We start from the raw sequence: 18,602 nt of genomic DNA on the forward strand, positions 1-18,602 counted from the left end.
CAGAAAAGTCAGTCTGTCTCTATCAATAGGTACACGCTGTCTGTGGAGAAGCAAAGTTACTTCTATCATCCCCAATTGATTTTTCTCCAGCAAATCCACTTCTGCAGTTACCTAAACAGCTCAGAGCAATCACCACAGAAAGAAAACCTCTCATAAAAAATGGTCCAATTTTCCACTGTTCATCTTAGAAAGTTTTGTTACTGTGTTGTCTGGGAGAGGGAAGACAGAGAGCTGCAGCATTTGAACATCTGCCTTCTCAACTGTGAGGGAGAGCATCTGCAGCCTCATGTCACAGAAAGAATTTTTTCCATTCTCCAAAATAATAAATGGCAATTTTTTCTTGAATCTCCCAAAGACCTTTGTCTCGTCTGTTGTGTGATCACCTATAGATAATATCATTATACCTATAGATAACATCATTATAGCCACTGATGAAATTGACTCAGTTTTTTTCTGCCCTTCACAGTTGGCACAACTAGACTCAGGACAATGAGTTTTCCTATGTATAAAATAAAAATAGCATTAATTAAAAATAAAAAAATACAACTAAAAAGGTGAGAGTGCTTTGCTAAGGAAGAGAACTTTGAGATGTTCCATCACACTTGTGGTAGTTATCTTTGTATTAACCATCTTAGGAGACAAGTGCCAGGCAAAATGGAACAAGCAGGTGCTGTATGATCTGTCCCCATGGCAAGGGACTGGAGCTACAACTACACACCTTGGGTGAGGAGGGTTATTTGCCCCACAGAAATGATATCATGGCACTTCTATTTCTTGGTCTGGGGAGACAATACAGCCTTGTCAAACAGGATTGCCAACGCGAAGCACATGGAAAACTTTGTTTGCAGGAACTTGAAAATTTTGCTCTTCCACACAGAAAGTTCAGCATCCCCAGGACTGCCCATGTTGCTGGCAGGACACACACCGTGGTGTGTGCAGGATGGCACAGCTCCAGCAGATATGGCTAATGGAAACAGAGAAGGCCATTTTCCCCTCTCTACACCAGTTTTTCAGCCCCTTCTTATGGCTTTCAGAAATGCAGGGCCCTGAAGTTTTTCGAGACTCATTTGCTACACTGAGCTTTTAATTAAAGTAGGCAAAGAGCTGAGAAAGCCCCGCTGATGTGAAAATGCTGGAACAAGTTGTCTGAAGAAGTGACTGTCTCCTCTCCCCCGAGCTATTCTCACAGTCCCATAACCAGGAGTCAATGTTTACTTATTCTCCCCAAACATTTATTAACATGAATTAACAGGTGACAGGTATTTTGACATTTCCAAAGGAAGCACCACTAATTGAGTAGAAAAAAACAAACCTTGAAAACATCCACCCACCACAAACACACAAGTATGCACAAATGAAGCCTCATTCAGATGTGAAAATCACCAAAAATTAAACCACTGAGCACACGCGATGCCTTCACTGATTCATCCCTAAGAGCAGCTGCTGAACTCCTCATCTCGCTCCAGGTAATCTGCAAAGCAGAACGCCACGATATCATTACATGTGTAATGATTAGTGGCTTGGTGAAATATTTATCAGCAGTATTGCTTTTGGATTAGGAGTTTCAGCTGTGTTAAAGTGCAAGAAGAGCTGCTTGGTGGAAAGCAAGTGCTGAGAGGCTCAGGTGTGCAGGACGTGTGTGGCTCAGGTGACTGTGGGGACACCGAGGACATAGTGCTGTATGTGGCTGTGGGGAATACCGAGGACACAGTGATGTGCGTGTGGGACTGTGGGGACACTGAGGGACAACAATGTCTGTGGGGACATTGAGGAACAGCAGAGTCTGTGGGGACACTGAGGGACAACAATGACTGTGGGGACATTGAGGGACAGCAATGTCTGTGGGGACACTGAGGGACAACAATGACTGTGGGGACACTGAGGGACAGCAGAGTCTGTGGGGACACCGAGGACACAGTGATGTCTGTGTGTGGCTGTGGGGACACTGAGGACAGAGGGATGTCTGTATGTGGCTGTGGGAACATTAAAGAACGGTGCTGTCTGTGGCGACACTGAGCCTCAGTGGTGTCTCTGGGGACACTAAGGACAGAGGAGTGTCTCCGTGGGGACACTGAGGACACAGCGGTGTCTGTGGGGACACTGAGGATACAGTGCTGTCTGTGAGGACACTGAGGGTCAGAGCTGTCTGTGGGGCCATCGAGGACACAGTGCTGTCTGTGGAGATACTGAGGACACAGCGGTGTCTGTGCGAACAGTGACCACAGCGCGGTTCCCGTGCGGGGCTGTACGGACGCTCCGCTCTCGCCATGTCGGCGGCGCGGCCGCACTGGGCATGCGCGGGGGCCGCCCGGCGCTCGCTCCCCTCGGCCCGCGCGTGCAGCACCGCGGTCAGCGCCCGCGCGCACGGGGCGGGGCGGCGCGGGGGCGCGCGCGGAGCCGGAGCCGGAGCCGGAGCCGGGAACGGGCACGGGCAGAGCCGAGCGGAGCCAGCGCATCCCAGAGCCCGCCCGGCCCCGGCCGAGCGCAGCCGCCGCCGCGATGTTGGACCCGTCGTCCAGCGAGGAGGAGTCGGAGGAGCTGGTGGAGGAAGAGAGCGGCAAGGAGCCGCTGGCGCCCGCCGCGGCGCGGCTCTCGCCCAGCCGCCCCGGAGAGGGCCCGGGCGGCGGCGGCGGCGGCGGCGGCGGCGGTGCCGGAGGCGGTGGGAGCGCCGGGGGGCTGCAGCCCGGAGGGCGCGGCAGCGGCGCGGCGCGGCCCGCCAGCCCCAGCCCCTCGGTGGCCAGCGAGAAGGAGAAGGATGAGCTGGAGCGGCTGCAGCGGGAGGAGGAGGAGAGGAAAAAGAAGCTGCAGCTCTACGTCTTCGTCATGCGCTGCATCGCCTACCCCTTCAACGCCAAGCAGCCCACCGACATGGCCCGCCGGCAGCAGAAGGTAACGGCCTTGCCCTGCCCTGCCCTGCCCTGCCCTGCCCTCCGGGCCAGGCTGGGTGCCCCGTCCCCATCACCCACCCCTGGCTGTGCCCTGCCTGCCCCTGCGCTCCTACACCTGCCACCCACCCACCCCCTGCCTGGTCCCTGCTTGCCTGCCCGCAGCTTACTCACTGCCCTGCCCGCTCCCCTAGATACCCCTGCCTGCATCCCTGCCCGCTCCCTGCCTCTCCCGCTGCTCCCCAGGCCTGCAGCGGCCCGGGCACCCCAAGGGCACTCCCGGCAGGGGCACCTTGGCCCTTGTGGTGGGGTTGGTGGCAGCAGCGCTGTCCCGGGGCTCCGGGCAGCACCCTGACCCTCTGCCACCCTCAGTGCTGCTCCCCGACGTGGTCCCCCGCACGGAGCCAGCACAGTGTGACATGTCATTGGTCCCAGTTACGCAACATTTGGATTCGGGAAGTTTGGGATGTTGGCCATCTAAAGGTTGTCGAAAGGAGAGAAATGGGTTATGTTGCTGGAAAACGCCAGGCATGTGCCGTTGCCTCCTGCAAAGGGACTCCACAACTCCGTGCTTACTGCAAAGTTTGCTTAACTGGGAGTGCCGGCACCGGCTTGGGGAGTTGCCGAGTCTCATTTCAACTTCGTGCAAGTGTTCATGTGCAATGAGCTCCCTGACACCAGCTTCTTGGCAAAATGGGGCAGCAGAGGTTTGTGATGAAGTCTCTGCCACAATCCTGACTCTTCCTCCCCAAGTGCGTCACCGTGGCAGGGTTGTGTGTGCTGCTCCAGGCAGAGACTGGGCAGCAACACTTCACCTGGGCTCCCTATCCTAGGAAGCAGTCTTGGAGCTTGTTTCTCCTCTAAGGCACCAGCTCATGGGCCAGGGCAGAAGTTTAAGTTTATCTGGGATGTGAACACGGACGTCTTTCAGTCAAATGCAGCCAACTTTTTTCCCAGTGGCAGCCAGAGATGTAGAAATGTAGCTCTCTGGAACAACTGGATTAGGTTTTTTTTCACCATTTTCAGCTGAGTTTCTTAGACTGCAGTTTTAGCCTTGATACTGTTCTGTGTTCACAAATGACCTTTACAATTCAGGCAGACTCCTGGATGTATTGATGCAAACGACATTCAGTTCTGCTACACCACAGGACTATTATTAGTCATTGCAACATACGGAGGTAGGAAAGTGTATCTGTACTGTATCATGTAGTTTAAAGGCAATATAGGACAATCTGGTGTTGCTGGAAGGCTTCTTTTGTTTGCTGAGCAAAGGGCATTGCTGAAATTATAGCTGGGTTTGGAGATGCTTTTATTTATTTTTTTTTCCTACAACCCTTTCCAATAGACTGTGAATTTCCAAAGTTGTCTTGGCTTTTGTTTCCTGTGCAACTTCTTTGTGTTAGAAAAAAACTGTGAAATATAAGTAATTGTTAGTTTTGCAGAAATATAAACAAACAAACAAACCCTGCAACTGTTTCTCACATGAAAGCGAACCGAAATTGACAAGTAGTGTATCTAAAGGAGCAGGCAGCATCTTGTGGTCCAGAGAAGAGTGGCTGGGAAGAAGAACAGTTCATAGTCCCTGAAATCAAAATAGTGCATTATGAAGGGACAGAAAGAGAGGAGGGAAAGAGAAAAGGGGGTGAATAAAGTGCAAGTGAAACAAAAAAAAATGAGGAGTAATGACAAAAATGATAAAACTGGCAGCAATACTCAAGGGCATAGGGAAGTTACACAGGATCTTGGGAGGAAATAATCCATCCTCTGTAAAATGAAGAATGTAGGGAAACGTGTCTGGCTTATTTCTACAGATAACTAATATAGGTGTGTCTTGAGGGCTGACCGTCTCCCCTCAAACTTAGCAATGAGATGGAATTGGGAAAAATTTATCATGACAACATGTGACAAATTGAATTCACCCTTTTAAAGGTGAATTCATTCTGGTTTTTTGTCTTCTGTAGATCTTTATATCCAGTTGTCATGCTGGGAATAAATCCTTGCCCTTTTTCCTTAGGTAAGACTTCTGTTGAAGTCATTTAAAGGATTACAAAAACCTGGAGTTTGTTGCTAGACTTTGTGTGCTCCTCTGCTTTCCTTACACATCCCTCTGGGAAAGACGATCCTTACTTCTCTGGCTGGAGAGCGGCCAGAGGTTGAATGTGTGGGACTCCTTCTCTCTTGAGCACCGAGCTTTGGTAGTAGTGTATTGGTTAGGCTTTTAGTAACAATGGAAATATGAGATGCTCAAGACTCATCAGAGTGATGCAAATGCATGTTGCTCCTTAGGGAAAAGGTGGGAGAAAACTGGGTCTTGGTCCCACTCTAATGGGAGCTGCTGTCTCAGTTTGCTCATCAGCAGAGGAGGGATAAACTACTTCCTTTTCCGTGTGCCATTTATCTCTCCACCCTCACAGCCTGCTGTTTGCCAGGATGTGTTTCATCCTGGGAGAAATGGGGAGGAAAACACTCCCAGTCCCCAGACTGTTGTACAGGACTGTACTCCCTTTCTCCCGATGGTGCTGGACAAAGAGGCTGTGGAGGGAGCCACTTGATCCACTGCTCAAGTGGGCACCCTGGAGATGCAAGGCCTGACCCTGCAGATATGCTTGCTGGAGTCGCTGCCCACGGGCAGGATGTCTGGGAGCCCTACTGGGGCTCTGACAAGGCAAGGAGACCAGCCAGGCTTCACACCAGGCTGCTCAGACCCCACACCCACATCAGGAAGGTGCCAAGCAGCCACCACAGAGGTGTTTGGGCAGATCTATGTAGTGGTGAGGGCTGGTGACCCATCCCCAGCAATGCTCAGTAGGTCCTTCCCAGTGCTGGAAGGAAGAGGATGAGGTCTGGCTTCACCTGACTCTCCCCTGTAGCACAGGAGGTGCTGCCACTCTGGAGCACAGCTCAGACAGGTGACTGTGGTTTTGGAGGCGAGGCAGCGAGGCTGTTGCCCTGCAGAGCAGTTTGCTGCCTGGGTTACCTGGTAAGAGCCAGCCCATACCCATGGGAGGACCACAGCTGAGACTGTTGTGTTGGAGGCAGCCCCTGCCAGGCTCCCAGAGCTCCCTGTTTCTGTAGCTTCAGCTTCTTCTTTGCAATTTTCTCAGATAAGAAAGCTATTGATTTTGTTGCGGTCGCAGCACTGAAGTTCTTGCCTGGCTGAAGATCCTGTGGTGCCTCTCCTGAGGTGTATAATCCTCCCTTCTTGATCCTGCAGTGCTGCTGTCTCAGAGATGGCTGGTACCCAGAGCCCCAGGGGGCACATGTTATCGTGGTGTACAACACACCAGCACCGCGGGTACTGCTTATGTGGCCGCACGCCTGTGTGCAGTGCTCGGGAGCGGGAAAATGCAGCCTGGTGTTCTGCAGCACTCATGAACACCTTGGAATAAGGGGAAGTGTGTAGTTAAGGTAGCATTGCAACAGGAAGGTAATTACATGCCATTTGATAAATTATAATGTATATGAGAGTGAAGAGAACAGTGGAAAACTGTGAATGGATGGCGTATGTACTGCACGTGGGCATGACAGCATTGCTTGTTTATGCCAGCAACAAACTTTGTTTTGGATTTCCAGATAAATTGAAGCAGATGCCACTCAGAGCTGGTATTTTTCTAATTCTGACACCTCAGAAATTTCAGCAACAGAGTAAAAGTTGTTTTCTAGATCAGCGTGTTCAATTCTACACCTCTGCTTTAGTTATTTCTTAATGTTTATGTGGTAAGGCTTCAGTTGAGTGACTACACATCTGTGATGTCTACCTGTAAGTTCTTTTATTTACATTTCACTAGCACTGTTTCCCAAGGAAAAAGAAAAAAGGCTTATTAGATACCTTTCTGTGCTGTCTTACTTAGGTTCCTTTTTTAAGCCACTGCTGAATTCCAGATACATTTGACAGGCAGATAGTGGTCTGCAAGACACTTGTCCCTGAAAAGCTTGGTGAGAATAAGGAGATCCTTTTTTATCTCCTAGCCCAGGTGGGAGGAAGGTAGCAGTGTGTGGGCAGTGGGGAATCTGAGCAAGAGACCTACTGAATGCGGAGGAAAAGCTTCTGTCAGAGCTTTACAATATTGCTGGACACGGAAGGCTCCAGCCTGGTAATGCAGCTCAGGAGGAAAGTGGCTTTGCCAGCTCTGTTGCTCTCAGAACAACTTGTTTTATTACCGCAGATGGCACTTAGCTTGGTAATTGCTTGCCCAGGATGTATTTAGTCTTTTCTCTAGCTCATGCTGACTTGTTGGAAGTAGAGTTGAGACAACCAGCCGTGCTTGGTGTCTCTTCCCACTTGATCCCAAATGTCTGAAGCCTTTGGGAGGAGAGCTCAGCCGGCAGCTTGGGGATGTTGGACAAGATGTGTGTCTGTAGTGATGCAGACCAAGCATCCTTGGATAGAGATTGTACCTCTTGCTAAATACTTCCAAAGCACAGCACAACCCAGGAACAGATGTTTGCTCATTCAAAATAGCATAAATGGAAAGAGTGTCCAGAATATCACCAGCCCCATAAAAACACTTGTTGGGAAAGGGGCAGCAGGAAGAACTTGTTAGGAGATAAAATGTGGAAAGCACATTAGAGGTCAGACATCACTGCAGTCATGGTTGCCATTGCCTGTTTTCCTCCCTCCTTGCAGAACAAGGGAGCAGACAGGGAAGAGAGAGAATCAATTCCCAGTGGGATAAACGTGGGATGAAAAAAGTTCCAGCTTAGTTGCAGATTACCAGAGCTACTCCTGGGAGAAGTGGCTTGTGATTTGGGTCCCTGTGTAAGCCTGTGAGATGACGTCAGGTGCTTTAGCAAAATTCTCAGTCAAATTCAGCAAAGCGCTTAAGCTTGTGCTTTGCTGAATGGTGATCGATTTAAGCACAGTGCTTAATGCAGAACAGGTGTGAGTGGTCAGAAACTGTTAAATTGGTTACACCTTAAAGTATCAAATTTCTGACTCAGATGGTGATGGAATGTGTTTTAGCAGCTTTCTGTTGGAGGAACTTGATTTTATGATCAGATTCTGCTCTGTTGGCCACTAAGAAATGCTTTGAGGTGTGTTTTTCGCAGCTCTGCAGGGGAGGAGAGGTAAAGATCACGCTCTGCTTGTTTTCTGTTTGTTCCTTAGTTGCTCTCTAGTGCTGTTTAAGAAGGAGGTGCAAGGTCCAGGCAGCTCTCAAGTGTGAGCTGGGCCTTATGCACAGCTCTGTTGCAGCAAAACTTGCAAGATAATTATTAGTACTATTCTTATAAAAACCTGGAAGAGTAGTTAGGGGATGACTTTGCCACTTAGGTGACTCAGTGTGGACACAGGCCACTGTCACTATCAAATGAAAGCTCTGTGTGTGGCTGAGCTCTCAGCTGGGGCTGTCCCTAGGTCAGCTCTGTGCCAAGCCCAAAGTGCAGACAGAGCTTCACTGTGGGAAGGAAGGTCTGACACATCTGAGATGCTGTGCTCCATAGGGGTGTGGAGTGCAGAATGTGATTATTGTGCTCAATCATCTGTATTCTGCAGAAAATGGTTATTTTCAGTTTAAACACTTACCATTTCTTTTTCCAGTGCCTTATCTTAATTTAATTCTATGAGATATTAAATATTTGTCATACTTTGGCTATTTATATACTTGCAGCTTATTGGATTGTGAATCAGGTAATTAAATAGGCTGTGAGCTTGGTCTTTGGCTGTTGTGAAACTTTGCAGTTCGTGATCCATAGCCTGACATTTCAATTATTGTGGGTGGCACCTCTTGGGCCAGGGATGTTGTGAACTAAGAGTGGGGAAGACTTATCAGATCGTGCAGCTCTAACTCCTGCTAAAGCCTATCATTTCCAAAAGGTATTATTTATGGCCTTGTTCTATGTAGTCTAGACACTCTCCCTGAAGCACTTTGCCTTTTGCACAACTTGTAATTCCTTCTGCTAAGTGGTGAGTCACTTGTTCTCTGCCCACCTAAGTGGGAATTGGTCAGCAAGTGATTTCCCTATGCAATTCTTTGTCAGCTGGAGAAGTATTTACTTTTAGTGTGATTTGGCAGTAGGAACCCAGCCATCACAACTCTTCTAGGAGCAATGTGTGTATACAAACCCTTTAGAGCTACTGCCACTGCTTTAGTCCAGGGTGGTACAAGGTAAAGATCCTATTTCTACTTAATTAGGTAAATCTGATCAGTATGTTAAGACTAATCAATATGGTATGATCAATAAAGCTGTTGCTTGGATGGTGTCGATGTGAATCCAAGTAGAGGCTTCAGCAGCACAAGGGTTTCACCCACAGAGTAATCTCTAGGAATCACATATATTTTAGTGTGTCTTTGAAAAATAGGACTAATTAAAACAATACAGTTCCTTTAAAACAGCAGACAAGGGGACATTCCCTGGTGGTGAGCAGCTCTTCTCCATTTGTCACCCAGGAGAATGAGTGACTCCCCAGAGGTGGGATTTGGTGGGTTGACCCATCAAAGGTTTTCTCTTCCTGGAAATAGAGCAAGGCAAGGTCCAAGGGAAGGTGCTGCCTTGGTCTCCAGCTGTTTTAGAGTGTGGTGCAGGCATGGCAGGACAAGCAGAGTTGTCTTCTCACCCTGACTTCTCCTCATGCGGGTGGAAGCACCAGCTCCTAGTGGATGAGAACTGGATCATCCTGGTCATCGGGTGGTCCCTGAGGCCCAGCAGCAGGGTCCAGCTGTGTCCTCATGAGGGTGGGAGAAGGAAGATGCAAGAGATGGCAGGTTCCTGGGGAGTTCCCCCGTGTCATTACCTTGTAGGAACTGACAAAAGTGCAGACAGAGCATCCTAACCTGGCACTTGCTTAGGAAGAAGTTATTTGTGGTTACAGCATATTTGGGATGCTTCAGCTGGGCTTTCCTCTCAGCTGAGTGGGCTTCATTCTTAAAACCAGACATAAGAACAGTTGCTGAGTGTTTGATGTTAACCTTTTGAAACTGTTGTTTGAAAAGGTGCTTTTAAGTGATAATATTTGGTATTGTTTGTCTGTGATTCAGGATGTTAAAGTCAGACATTTTCTAGAATTTAAACGCCTGAGTCAAAATGTCATGCAAATATTTATTCAGCTTGAGAGAAGCAATGCTGTGTTTGTAGTTGTCATAGTTCAAAACCTGTCTGTCTACTTCACAGTAAGGTTGGAAGCTTGGACTTTTATTAGTGTCAGGTATAGAGTGACTGACCCTTTTGGGTGTCTGCCTGTACCCAAATGTTAATATTTGATGAAGAAACTTCATGAAATCTGTATTCAATCATGCTTTTCTAGCCAAGAGGGTGGGTTTTTTAATGATAGTGCTGCACTGTTTTATCTTTGAAGATTAGAGATGCAATGTGCATATATCAAAGGAACCCCACTGACTTTGGCAGAACTTTGGTCTGATGCCACAGGGCTTTTGTACAAATACTCAGGCCAACAGGGCTGCCCACTGATGGTCCAGCAATGGCCTTTTGTGATCTCATGTGCTAAATTAGGGTGACATTCACCCAAAAACATAGTGCTCTTGGACTTCCTAAAATGATGGTCTTCAAGTCTAACTTTGTCTGTAGACCCCCTTGCACCACCTCCTGCTCCCTTTTGGGGTGGGATTTAGATCTACACTTGATTTAGGATGAGCACTCCATATGAACTGGATCTGATCCTGTATGAGCATTGAGCAGAGTGATGCTGTCCCTGCAAATCCATCACTCACTGTTTGTCTTCAGCCAGAGGAAGAATCTTGGGGGGAAAGAAATTCAATTAAGTTTTTGGCAGTGGAAAAGAAGTACTTGGTTTGGATGTTATTTGTTGCCTCATGCACTTCTGCAACAGAAAGTAGCCCGGTATCCAGAGCAGCTGTAGCATTGTGGTGTGCATAGATGTGGTTCTGAACGGGGAGGTTTGGCTCTCAGTTGCCTGTCTTGGTACAGGGGAGGAAAGCAGTAGAGATGAAAGGCTTTTTTCCAGGTTCACACCATGAGGAAGTACTGATAAAAGCAGCTATTTGTTAAGCAATGTCTTGTTGAAACCGTCTCACACGTTGACTTGTGAAGAGCATCAGCAGTGTCTGCTCTAGGATTTCAATTTGATCTCGAGAACCCACCGAGCTGGAGAGCATGGCATTGGGAGTTTGCAGATTCTGTAAGTTTGTAGCAACCATTGATGTATCCTAGTTGTGTGTGTTTGCAGTCCATGAGGTGTGCAGGGTATGCCGACTATTGTAGGAAGTGCTTCTCCCTTTCTTAGGGAATTTGTTACCAGGCCAGATAATGCTCAGTTGACATTGCCCTGAGGTACAGAAGGCTGTGTGTTGGGTTCAGGATTTTACCGTCTCAAGCACCCCAATGTGTGGCCACAGCCCACAGTTCTTCCTCACCTCCATGTCACAGAGAAACAGCCCCTTGCTTTTCTTGGAGCCCCACAGAGAAGGGCAGCACTTTCCCTTTGTTGGCAGGGATGCAAGTGTGTGTGCACACGAGTGTTGTTTTGGAGCCCAGGTGTCACAGCTGACATACAGACTCCAGCTGGGACAGGAGGGGACAAGCTGCCTGGCTGGTGGCACCCTGGTGAGATAAAGGGACTGGGATTTGATATTTGTCTGTCAGAGGGAAAATAAACTGATGCTTCTAAATACAGCACTGTGCTCACTAGAGTGAGATGCAATGTTAGCTCAACAACAAGGCACCTCCCACCTCATTTCCAGCTGGTGCTTTGCTTGGAAACAAACTCTTATCCCAAGGAGAGAACTGGGGGAACCCTGTCTAGCCAGCTGGCCAAATAAACCTAAATACTACAAAGACACTTTGGAAAGGTGTGTCTGGGTTTGCTCTGGCCAGTCTTGGCATGTGGCTGGTGCAAGTGGCTGTCAAAGGGAGTTCTTCCATAAGTAGCCAACCAGATGGAACCTGTGTGCCACTTGAAGCTCCTTTTGTGTGTCTCTGTCTGATGACAGGGAGTTGGGAAGGAAGGGGCATTCAGGAGTTATGTCTTGGACACAGAAAATACTGGATTATTTGGGAGCAATTAGGAGGAACAATTCAGAAGTTTCTCTTGGACTGCTGCTGGTGCTGCCAGGGGCTGTAGCTTTTGCAAGGAAGGGGTTTCACTTTGCCTGGTGTGCTGATGGGGTCTGCTGGTCCCACACCTCAGCTGGAAGGCAATGTGGGTATCACATAGGCAGAACATCAAGCAAAGGCAATTTTTCTCCAAGGTGCCAAATTCCCTTTCCTAATTCAGCAAGAGGACACAAATGCTTTGCATATTTGCACATGCCCAGGTTTGCTTTTATTGCCTCTACCCATAGATTTCCCTCCCTCCCAGCAGACTGCTCCCATTCTTCTTGCAACCAGAGACAACAGTCTCATCGCTGCCTCGGAAAGAAGCTAATGGGGTGACGCAGCAGGAGCCAGCTGCTTTGCTACCTGCATGGTGACAGTGCAAGGATGAAGGAAGGACACAGCCAGCCCTTCCTCAGCCACGGGCGAGGCTGCGTGACCTGACAGCGGTGCCTGCTGTGAAACCCAGCGCTGTGCCTCCCGCCCGTGTCTCTGCAGACCACCCTCTGCCAGCGAGACCTCTAGGCAGAAACCATCTGCTGCTGTTATCTGGGGACGTGCAGCTGTCTGAGCTGCACGGGATTGGGTTTTGGTGCATAGCCAAGAGCTAGATGGAGTTAGGACTGCAGAGACTTTGTGTGTGCTCAGTCATTTGCGAGGGCAGAGCAGCTCCCAAGCATGAACCGATGCCAGTGCTCTGCAGTGGGAAGGAACAGGGAGCTAGGAAGGGCTCCAGGCCTGGCCAAGGGAGTTTGGAGTTCAGAAGCAGCAGCTTTGCTCCCTCTCTTTATCAAGTGTTTGGTGCTTCAGTCAGCAAACTTTCCTTCTGTGGAAGGGTATCTATGAAGAGCTACTGCAGGGAGGAGGGATTGCTGATGGCTCTCAGGTGTGGCGGTTTTCCTTTTCTGTGTCCCACTTGCTTCATGGCAGGTGTGGCCCACAGCTGTGCAGGGATGGTGGGGAATACTTCTCTAGCCTCTAGCTGTCTCAGGAGAGAACTTGTGTCCTCAAAAGTCTTGAGCTGATATTGCAGTGGTGGTTTACGTTGGCCGAGGCTCTGCCTGCTATGATTTCTGCTTGTTGGTGGCTTCCTGGACTTTAGTGTTACCTTTTGCTCTTAAAGGTATTTGCTGCAGTGCTGCAAAGGCTCTTCCCCTGCCGTCAGCTGGGGTCTTGCGGGTTTTATCTGCTCCAAGGGCTACTTCTTCCCCAGGATCTCTCACAACATGTTCCCCCACAGCCTGAGCTGTGTCCCCAGCAGGAAGAGCAGCAGTCAGTGCACTTGTTTCAGGCTAACCAGGGTATGGAGGGAAGACTGTGCAAAGAATGGCATGAGCCTGTTCTTTAAACATTGAGCTGGCAGCTTGCACCAGCCCAGGGAGAGGGTTACAGGTCTGCAGAGCAGAGCGAGCACACCTGAGGCACTGGTAGGAAACAGAAGGAACATACTGGTGGCATGATGGAAGATCGGGAAAGTGAGTTTGGAATTTCTATTTCACTTTTAAAACTCTGATTTTGCTTTTTGTTGTTAAGTGCACGTGCTTGTACAAGGGTTATGAGCTGAGCAGGGTGGGATCTCTGTGGGTATTGTTAGGAGGTTTCTCCATCAATGGTGGCAGCCACTGAAGTGCCCAGACTCCAGTGCCATATAAATTGGTGGCAGGTATAAAATGGATGTTGCTTCCCAAGGCTGTGTTGCATCTCTCCTGGTGAACTTTTGTTTGGAGCTCCTCAAACTGACCTCTGAAGCCTCTGTGTCAAAGCTCCTGCATGGTGCATATTTCATGCAGCAGGATGTGAGTGATAGAAATCCTTCCTGTAATTTCATCTCTCTGTAAACTCCCTTCTCTCAGCTTCTGTTGCACACCAGAATATTACTTTCTGTACAGAAGTCACCCCAAAAGTGAATCAGATCCTGCTGAGCAGGACAGTCTTCCCACCACCTATTTATAGTGTTTGCAATTACCCTCCATGCATTTCAGAACTCTAATTGCCTTTTTATTGCTGTTTAGCAGTGTGTTAAAGGTTTTTGAATGCTCATGCCTTGTTTTCTCATTAGCTCTATTTATTCCTCCTTTGGCTCCCTTCCTCAACCTCATCAAATTTAGCATCTTCTTGCCTTCAGGGCCTCGGGCAGCTCTACTCCTTCTGACTTCATGTGTCCTCCCTTGTGTTGCTGCTCCAGATGCTTTGTGTTCCCCAGTCTCACTCTGACATGCTCTCAGGGCCCATCTCCTGGGAGTGGCTCTGTGCCTGCTGTGGTGTCCTGCCAGTGGTCCCTTTGATGGGCAGGGTGGCTCAGAGAAGGTGTCTCGAGGTGTGTGAGGCAACTGCCTGGCATCAAGCGGGGCTGGTTATTAGCCTGGTGAGGCTGCCTTGAGACATTAGGGACAAGTACATGATTTCAAAATGGGGAGCAATGGTCAGGAGTCTGGGAAGCAGCTGGTAATAGGGACTGGGATTTGGTAAGCCACGTGGAGGGCAGTCACTGTGTCTTGGGATCTCCTGCATGGATTCATTTTGCCAGGGTGGCCCATGAGCTGCTGTATCACCAGTGGTCCCCATGTGACATGGCCCCTCTCTAAAGACACAGTCTGTTGGGCTGGGCCACATAAAACTGGTATCACTAGGATTGATTTTTTTAGTGCTTTTTGGGTATCCTGTATCTGTTTTCACCTGATGGCCACAACAGCGTGGGCTAGTACAGTGCCTGGTACCCTGGGAGGGTCACTTGGAGCAAGCAGTAACCTGCATTTGTCTCATATAGTCTCTTGAGTGCAAAGTCCTTTTCAGTGTTATTTGCTTTGTTTTAGCCTTGTTGTGTGGCATTTTCATAGCTCCAATTAATTTAATTATCCCCCAAGGTGCTTGCTTGCTCACAGTTGTCCAAGACTTTATTGTCCTTCTCTTCTGCAGTGAGGAGCCCACACAAATCTTAATCATCAGTAAACGTAATCATGGTGCTTGATGTTTGTTCTTCCAAGTCCATGATATATACAATGAATGAAATTGGTCTTAGTACCCATCTGTGCCACCTCTTTCAGCACCTGTTATGTTCCAACACGCTTCCTGGCTGCGTATGCCCCCACCACTCAGCCCAAACAGCATTTGTATTGACCAGAGAAATTAATGTTTTATGTAAAATTGTATCAAAAGCTTTCTCACCCTATAGGTAATTTATGGCCAATGGCCAGAGCTTGTCCTCAGCAACCTTAGCACATCTGCTAACTGTGGTGTCTGCTCAGGGAGGGCTTGTCTGCAGGCTATGGACTGAGGACAGGCGAGTGCTTTGTGCTGCCAGCAGCCATCTCTGCCTGTGACAGGGTGGCACTTATGGCATGGGCTGTGCAGTGCTGTTCTAGGCTCACATCCTCACATGTGGACTCTGAGTGTGGGGATTCATTAGTCAACAAGAAAATTACTGAACTGAAGCAGGGCCTGGAGCTCCCTGGTCTCAGAGGAAGTTTGCTATTTCAGCTTGTGAAAGGTGAAAGCAGAGTCAGAGCTCGGCAGTTTGGGCACTGATTGGAGGCTTTTGGGTCTGGGCCGGGTTACAGGCTCAGCTCCCTGCTTGCTCCTTCACAATCTCTCACAATTATCCAGATCTTTCTCAAGCTGCCCTCAATAAGAAGGTGATGAAAATATTTCTCCTTCCTCCATAGAGCACTAGAAGATTATGAGAGCCTCTGAGATGCTGAATTCATTGCTTAGGGCAGGATGCAGGTCCCAGAGAGCGCCGGGGCTGGAGCTGGTGAGTGTCCGTGCTGTAGCTCAGACACGCACAGACACTGAGCACCCAGGGGCTGTCCCTTCCGTGACTCGCTGTGTCCTCCAAGCAGCTTCTACAGCTGCTCCCTCTTAAAATAAGACAGTTAATAGTCTTGCATAATTCATGCTTACAAGTTGTACACATTTGATGACAGAAGGAACCGATGTTTCATTTACTCATGTGGGGCTTAATATAGATTTTAACAGCTCTGTGCACTATAGCCATGTGCCCACCACTCCTCTTTGCATTTGGGCAGGTGGACAGCAGATTGCCTGGTGTTTCCATAGGCAGGGCAGTGCATGGCTTGCCTGCAGCTCGTTCCTCTGTCATCTCCCGAGCTTGTCACGGGTGCTGCCATCCTCCAGGATGGCACAGCAGGGAGAATTGCACTGTAATGAAGAAGCAGGGCAGGAAAATCTTCATCCTTATTGCTCCATTTTTCTCTTTCCTTTGAATGCTCTCAAAACCTAACTGCTGTATGAAAGGAAGACAGCCTGGAGCACTGGGCCTGCCTTTGCATTGCTGGGAGTCTGCAAAGGAGGCTCTGCTCCAGAGAGGCTCTCTCAGGGTGCATATGCATGAGCTCCATGGGCATGTGCTCTGGCTGTCCTTGCTTAGAGCGATTCTGGTGCACACTGTGGCCTCCAGATATTTGTGCTGTGGTGATGGTTAAGGCTTGCAGGGACAGCCAAAGTGGCATTAACAAGAGATGGGCATTTAAACTAGTGCAGCAGCTCATCTGCCCCCTGTTAAAGCCCACACACAGAAGAAGAGCAAGACCTCTGATTCTTTCCCATCAGCCAAAGTCGTAAGATCCGGTGGCCAGCCAGAAGCAGATTCAGTGGCCACCACAAGCAGCTGGCATGCAGTTTAGTTGCTGCAGGTCTGGGAGGGAGTTACAGATGCTCCAGTAGTGTGGTAAATCATCTCCATTTATCTTGTGCTGTTATGCTTCGATGATGTCAGATGGTCTCTTTACATTGCATATATACTCAGGCTAAGCAAATCACAGTAGTTTTCCTATTAAAATTTAATGATGAAAGATCACACTTATAAGTGATTTATTTTCTTTTTTCTTTAACCAGTTGTTTCATTTGCTGCATAACCCTCATGGTAATGGTAATAATCTTTCCTTGCTGTAACTCAGGAGAACAGATGTGCCTTTCAAATTTATTTTTTTTACCTAGACAGAATCTTCGTTTGTTTTTTACAGCTCTGATTACTTGCTTTGCAATGCTGTGACCTATATTCAAGGTGAAACTTGTGATAAATACTTGCTTTGGGAAAGGAACAGCTATATTTTTGAGAAGATTAAGGCCTATCAGGCAGCAAACCTCATTTCAATTAGATGTCAAAATGCAAATCATGCAGACTTCAGAGTATGTCAAGGTGAGAGTAGAAAGGACTTTAATCCATTCTAAGGTTAAGTTGAAATCCTCAAGCACTTTAATTGTTCTTGGTTAGTTATGCTGGCTAGGAATGGTGTGGAGGTAAGTCACAGTTGTGTGAGGAAACACTTCAGTGATATTTTTTGTCAAATGTTAAAAAGCTTGATGGCTGTGTGTAGCTCATATGACTAACATCCCTCAAATGATAAAAATATGACTGAAAGTTGCAGCTGTAATGGCAACTCACCTGACTTTAATGGCTCAATTATTATTTATGCTTGTTTGCATGGGATATTATCATGGAAGTGGTGCATGAACCAGGTTGCGGGTGCCTGACGCACAGACACGGGCTGTTCTTTTAAGTTAGCCTGCCTGCATCTTGCCTGGGTGACATGTGAGGGTATGGTCTCCCCTGCATCCTACCTGGGGAGCCCCTGGCACTGGGAGCAGGAGTGAGTACCTGGAGTACACAGCATAAGACTGTGGGGTTCCCATCTGCCTGGTGATGCCACTGGTTTCATGAGTTTTGACCAGAAAAACAGCAAACCCCAGGTTTGTAAGAGTGTCATAACCAAGGTGTGTCCTGGTTTGGGCATCCCACCAGGAAGGTTAGTCTGGGTTCTTGGGCTTTTGGGTAAATCTGCTTCTTTCACAGGAGAATCTTAAGAAAACAGACACATTCTCAAAGCAGTAAAGAAAATCAATCCAGCAGATGCAGGTGTGCAATGTGGGTGCTATGGCTGGACATCCCCAGATAATCCATGGGGCCAGCCAGCCCTTTGTCACTGACTCTGGTGCCTGTCCTGGCCAAGAGCCAATATTGCTGTGGAAAGGCCGGAGAGCTCATAGCAGGGCAGGAGGGCATGGGAGAAGCACCCAGGGCTGGTGGCAACTCTGCTGGATACCCTGTGGCTCGCCACAGCCCTGAGCTGGTGTCTCAGTTTGGGATTAGCATCACTCAATAGCAGGACTTGGGGCTTTCCCCAGGACACTGGTACTTTTGGAAGAGGTGGCATCTGGAGCTGAGAGCACAGTTTACCAAAGCAGAAAGGAGCATTCAGCCCCAGGGCTCCAGGGGCTGGAGGAGCTCACATAGATGCTTGGTATGGAGTAAGTAAGTAAGCTTGGGAGGCTTTTCTTCCCTTTGCTGGCGTTGAAAGGGTGAATGAGAGAGCTTGGGTGTTGGGAAGAATGAAATATTTTTTTACTTTCTGCTTGAAGAGATAGGCTCAGTTTTATGAAATGTAAATGAAATTTCTACACTTCATTCTGCTTTTCTTGTATCTGCTTCTCCTTCTGGCTTCTCAGCAAACATTAACAAAAAAATTGGGGGTGAGAACCAGCAGAAAAACAACTTATCCCTGTTGAAACCATGTGTACAAGGTCATAGCTGTTTATGTAGCAAATCTCACAGGACTGAAAAAATGTCCTTGGTGTCGTCTTGTGCAATTTATCAGAGGTGTTTATGAAGTCGCAGCACTACTTTGCACCAGAGACTGCAACCATACTCTGTGGTTGCACATTGTGCATCTCTTTGTACTCAGATTGGAT

General features: G+C 48.4%; 1 protein-coding gene across 13 annotated transcripts in view; it reads left to right on the forward strand.

Moving 5' to 3' along the window:
- Nucleotides 1–2,351: 2,351 nt before the first annotated feature.
- The window catches only part of CADPS (calcium dependent secretion activator), a 216,362-nt gene continuing 200,111 nt past the window's right edge, over nucleotides 2,352–18,602 (forward strand). For 12 of the 13 annotated variants that reach the window (XM_071550331.1, XM_071550332.1, XM_071550337.1 and 9 more), the window contains exon 1: nucleotides 2,353–2,889. In XM_071550331.1, the coding sequence (XP_071406432.1) occupies nucleotides 2,500–2,889 (390 nt within the window). In that variant the 5' untranslated portion in view covers nucleotides 2,353–2,499. Of the gene's footprint in view, nucleotides 2,890–18,602 lie in introns of all 13 variants that reach the window. The other variant, XM_071550343.1, reaches the window with a different exon arrangement.

This window comes from Pithys albifrons, chromosome 3 (assembly GCF_047495875.1).
Source record: "Pithys albifrons albifrons isolate INPA30051 chromosome 3, PitAlb_v1, whole genome shotgun sequence".
In the NCBI taxonomy this organism is placed as follows: Eukaryota; Metazoa; Chordata; class Aves; order Passeriformes; family Thamnophilidae; genus Pithys; species Pithys albifrons.